At 37.5% G+C, this 4,991-nt stretch overlaps 1 protein-coding gene across 1 annotated transcript; it reads left to right on the top strand.

Annotated features, from left to right (window-relative positions):
• The first annotated feature begins 446 nt into the window (after nt 1-446).
• On the top strand, nt 447-4,586 carry LOC120286415 (TMV resistance protein N-like). Its single transcript, XM_039309662.1, has 4 exons — nt 447-1,083; nt 3,223-3,401; nt 3,703-4,331; nt 4,461-4,586. The coding sequence occupies exons 1-4, from the start codon at nt 581-583 to the stop codon at nt 4,584-4,586; spliced, it is 1,437 nt and encodes a 478-aa protein (XP_039165596.1). The 5' UTR covers nt 447-580.
• Nucleotides 4,587-4,991: the final 405 nt, after the last annotated feature.

Raw genomic sequence — 4,991 nt, 5'->3', positions numbered from 1 at the left:
ATAACGCTTTCAAACTTCCGTGGATCAAACCAGAAAAAGTCTTAGATTTTCCAAATTTTTATTTTTTTTAAAATTGGAAAATAATTTTTTATGCTATAATTGCCCATAAGGTGCAACGTCGGCATCAAGTGGCCATGTCAACATCTCCGTTTACAATTTTAATGGAACGGCCAACTCGAAGAGCACGGTTTAGTAAGTTAATTGGACAAAAAAAATGAGGGACTTGATTAAAAAAAATTAATGATTAAGAAACCCGATGACTTTATCCCAAAGGAAAAAAGAAAAAGAAAAAGAAAAAGAAACTTCTGATCGACCTTTGTGTGGTCTCTCAAGGAGTCTTTAAAAATTTCCATGCGTGTTAAAAGTGTTGGACACCTTCATCAGTGTCTACTTGCTAATGCAGAACATAGACAATTATATTAGAGTTTAAAGTGAGCAGGCCAAGTCTTTAAAGGTATCGGCAATCCCTTGCTCAGTTCATCTCCAAAAACTCAGTTCATTTCTTGGCTAGGCCACGCCACACCAACCTTTTTTTCTCTTTAGCGGAGGGAGATATCTAGAATTAATAAGCTTCATAGCTATGGCAAACTTAGGGGCCGGATCGCATGGTGATGCTGCCCGAGAAACAGGAGGTGAGTACCAAGTGTTCTTGAATTTCAGAGGGTCCGACACTCGTCATGGATTCACTGATTTCCCTTACCGCGACTTGATATATGCCGGAGTCCGTGTATTTAGAGACGAAGATGAACTCCATGAAGGTGAAGGGATTGGTGACAACCTTCTTCACGCCATCAACCACTCCATACTTTACATATCCATCTTCTCTAAGAATTATGCTTCTAGTAAGTGGTGCCTTCGTGAGCTTGCGCTCATGACAGACATTGTGTCTAAGTCACAGGGTCAAAAAAGTATCTATCCCATTTTTTTCGACGTGGAACCTAAAGATGTTAAACTTAAGACTTCACTATATAGTGATGCTTTAATAGAGCACAAGAAGAAGTTTCTCGTCGAAGTCAATGACTGGAGAAAGGCTCTTGAAAAGATTGATGAAATCAAGGGATGGAATGTGAAGAAAGACCAAAGGTAACATTCTTTTAAGATCCCTACCTATTTCAGATTTTGCACCCACATTAATCTGCATTCTCATTAATTTCCACCCAAAAAAAAAAAAAAAAAAATCTATTTACCCGTGAGAAAGAATATCAGTTTTCATTTTCCAATTATGGAGAGAAGACAAACAAAAGTAGAGATTGCATTTGGTGCCGACTTTATTTCTCTCATTTATGAATGCTCCTCAAGAAACAACCAATTATACAAGGAAACAAAGATTCGGTGAAGAAATATCATGTCTAAATATTCAATAGAAGCAAGAGTTATGAATGCTCCTTAAGAAACACCAGTTATACAAGGAAAGAAAGATTCGGTGAAGAAATATCATGTCTAAATATTCAATAGAAGCAAGAGCATCTTTAGAACATGTAAAGAAAGACGAGGCCATCATCCCAGGGCCTCGGGGCCGTCATCTCGGAGCCTCGGGCCCTGCAGAGCTTGCATAGGTCTAAATCGAGGCCGGGCAACCTCGATTTGGAGAAGATGTAAGGAAAATCGTTCCCGACCTTTGATCTGAGGTCAACGATGGCAAAAAGTGGTGTGGCCACGAGCACAAAGAAGAGAGAGAGAGAGAGAGAGAGAGAGAGAGAGAGAGAAGGGTCTCACGGTCTAGGGGATGCAGGAACTTTGCGCTCGTACGAGCAGCGGACCATTAGAAAGCGACCGAGGATGGACGGTGGGCAAAGGTCGATGGCGATAGGTGGAAGAGAGTGGTGATGGTAATTTTGATAATAAAATGGAAATTGGATAAATAAGTTAGGGATTCAATTTGAAAAATAATGTAAAAGTTGGGGATTCAATTTGTGTGGAAAATAGTTGTTGCAATTTCTCCTTATTATTTTTCTTTTCACCTTTGTTCAGGTTGTCTTAGTAAAGTAAACAGCCTTGATATAGGAATCATCCATCTAATCTAATCCATAGCTACAAAGGTGGAAATGAATAGTGGGCCACTTGGCTCAAACATGAGCTGTGGACGAGTTGGTTGTGACATGGCAGTAAGGCGGCGTAATAAGACATTTGTTATTGTTTTGGGGGTCGTCGCATGCCATTTATATTAACAACTTAATATGCTTAACATCTTTCCTCAATGACAACACGTAATGTGGCTTCAATTGATAAATTAAATATAGCACATGGTTCATTAACACCTACCATGCATAACTGTAGCATGTAGGCTCCCGTTAGCATCTCCAATGAAATTAGCTGTTTTTGCATTTTTTTTTTTTGGAGTTGCCAATCTCTTATGCTTTTGGTTATGAAGTACATGTGCCCGACATGCCACTTGAGAATCTTGTACTTCTAACAAAAAGATGGAGCTATTGGAAAGCAAACTAACAAGACCTCTTCATTTTGTTTTCATATTAATAAGGAAGTCCGTCTTAAATGGATAAATTTCAAAAACACGATTTATCCTACTAATTCTATGGACGAGCTAAAGTGCAAGCCAAAGTTCAGATAAGTGAGTGAAATTTAGGCATGTTTCCACTTGATAATGAGGAGAATCAAATTGCTCTTGCACACGCAATCCACGCACATATCTTCATTCTTTAGTCACCAAGTTAACCCCATGGAAGCCGGTTTATTGATTTTCAATTTTGAACAAATCTTAATATGACACGGTTCTTAAAATGCAATTATACGTGACATAATCGGATTGATAGAAGAATGACATGTATAAGTTAAGACATTACGAATGATTTGGAATATTTTTTTGGGGCTAATATATATTTTCACCAAACTGCAGTGTTTAATGGATAACATTGCATGCGTCTACATTATCTCGTTTCATAGTTCTCCTATTACGAGTGTTAGGGTTTTTTCTAGGCCTTGCTATATATGCCAAAACTTTGCTTATGTACGATATATTAACCACTTGGTAACTCCGGCAATCATGTCAGCCAATATGATGGTCTTCCGAAATTTTTATATTCTTAAATGTACAAAATATAAAGTGAATTCACTAAATTAGTCTATATTGATTATTCAAAGTATTTAAATATCCTTCGTGATGTATTTCAATCTTTTCAAGTTCAAATTTTGGCAAACCCACGTGTAATGTGTGGGTATGAAATTAATCTAGACAATTAACGAAAGCGCTTGTGTACATGACAGCCAAGCAAAGATTGTCGAATCAGTTGTTGAAAAGGTATTGGAGAAGCTGGAGACAAGACAAAAATTAGTGCCTGAACATTTAGTTGGACTTGATGACCGGGTAAAACACTTGACAGAATTATTAGATGTCAATTATCGTGATGTGCGGCTCATTGCAATTTATGGAAAGGGTGGCATTGGTAAAACAACTATTGCCAAGGTCATCTTCAATCATTTGTCTTTCCACTTTGGAAAGTGTCGTAGCTTCCTTGAGGACGTTCGAGAAAGCTCGTCGACCAAAGAGGGCATAGTCGAGTTACAGAAGAAATTATTATCTGACGTTGTTGGTTCCGGATCAGTAGAACAATTCAAGGATAGTGAACATGGAATGCAAAGGATTGGAGACACACTCAGCACTAAGAAAGTCCTTGTGGTTTTGGATGATGTTGATAATAGAGAGCACATAAAGAAACTAATAGGACATTCTTTTTTTACATTTAGGATCTAGGATAATTATTACAACAAGAAATATAGCCATTTTGCAAGTTGAGGGATTTAAAGGTAAAATTCTACCGTTCGAGATGCTAAAGATGGATGATGGTCTTGCACTTCAACTTTTTTGTCGGCATGCCTTTGGTAGAGACATTCCTCCATATGATTATCAAGAAATTTCAAGTGAAATTGTCTCAAGTACTGGAGGGCTTCCATTGGCTATTGAAGTGACAGGTTCATTACTTAGAAGGAGAGATGAAGCATTTTGGAAAGAGACGTTTGTCCGGTTAAGGAATGTACCTGAGGAAGGGATTTTAAAAAAGTTGAGGATTAGCTATGATGACTTAGACGTATATCAACAACAAATATTTCTTGATATAGCATGCTTCTTTTTCAATAAAAGTAAGATTGATGCAATTTACATGTGGACCGATTGTCAATTTTATCCTGAAAGAGGAATTGAGGTCCTCACCAACAAATGCTTGATAAAGATATTCGACAATGATAAATTTTGGATGCACGATCAACTCATAGACATGGGAAGGCAAATCGTCCGTCAAGAAAATCCAAGTGATCTTGGCAAGCGGAGTAGGCTATGGACTACAAATGAGGTCCTTGAAATAATAAAAATCGAAGAGGTAAGTGAGAAATGTCTAATTTTCAAATAGAAGTCGTATATAATTTTTTTCCTTGCCTATTCAAGTTGTAAAACATAGTGGTTGGAAGTTGACAAACTTCTTCACATCATTGCGAAATTTCAACTGCAGAGGAAGGACAAGGTTCAAGCGCTTCAAAAAAATGGACGGGACCACTCCATAGAGATAACAAATGAAGACTTTGAAAGGTTTCCAAACCTAAGACTCCTCGAGTTACAGCATGGAACTTTTTGCTAGGGACTTTAAAAGGTGTCATTCAAATTTAAGATGGTTTTTGTGGAGTTTTCCTCTTGAGAAGGATTTTAGGGCAGACAATTTGTATTTGGATCGGCTTGTTGTTTGTAAATTTCATTGTATTGATTTTGAGGATGATTCAAAAGCATGGGACTTGATCAAGGTAAATTACATGTTTTAATTCAAGTCTGCTAGTTCCCCTATGTACTATGCAATGGTTCTTACACTTGACATGCCATCCATTTTTACAGAGGGCACGGGCTTTAAAACTTCTATCAATTACTTGGTGTTTGGGAATAACGAAAATCCCAGACATCTCTAGATGCTTGAATTTAGAGAGATTGACTCTTGAAGGATGCTTTGGTCTAAAGAGAATTGAAAGCTTCATTGGAAATTTACAATCGTTGA

Source organism: Eucalyptus grandis, chromosome 3 (assembly GCF_016545825.1).
Source record: "Eucalyptus grandis isolate ANBG69807.140 chromosome 3, ASM1654582v1, whole genome shotgun sequence".
NCBI lineage: Eukaryota > Viridiplantae > Streptophyta > Magnoliopsida > Myrtales > Myrtaceae > Eucalyptus > Eucalyptus grandis.
The sequence above is the reverse complement of the archived record's forward strand: the minus strand, read 5'-3'. Positions and strand labels throughout refer to the sequence as shown.

Coding starts and splice junctions, on each gene's coding strand:
- LOC120286415 (XM_039309662.1), top strand. CDS start 581: ATGGCAAACTTAGGGGCCGGATCGCATGGTGATGCTGCCCGAGAAACA. Junction 3,402..3,702: donor TTATGGAAAGGGTGGCATTG/GTAAAACAACTA, acceptor TTTTACATTTAG/GATCTAGGATAATTATTACA. Junction 4,332..4,460: donor AAATAATAAAAATCGAAGAG/GTAAGTGAGAAA, acceptor TTTCAACTGCAG/AGGAAGGACAAGGTTCAAGC.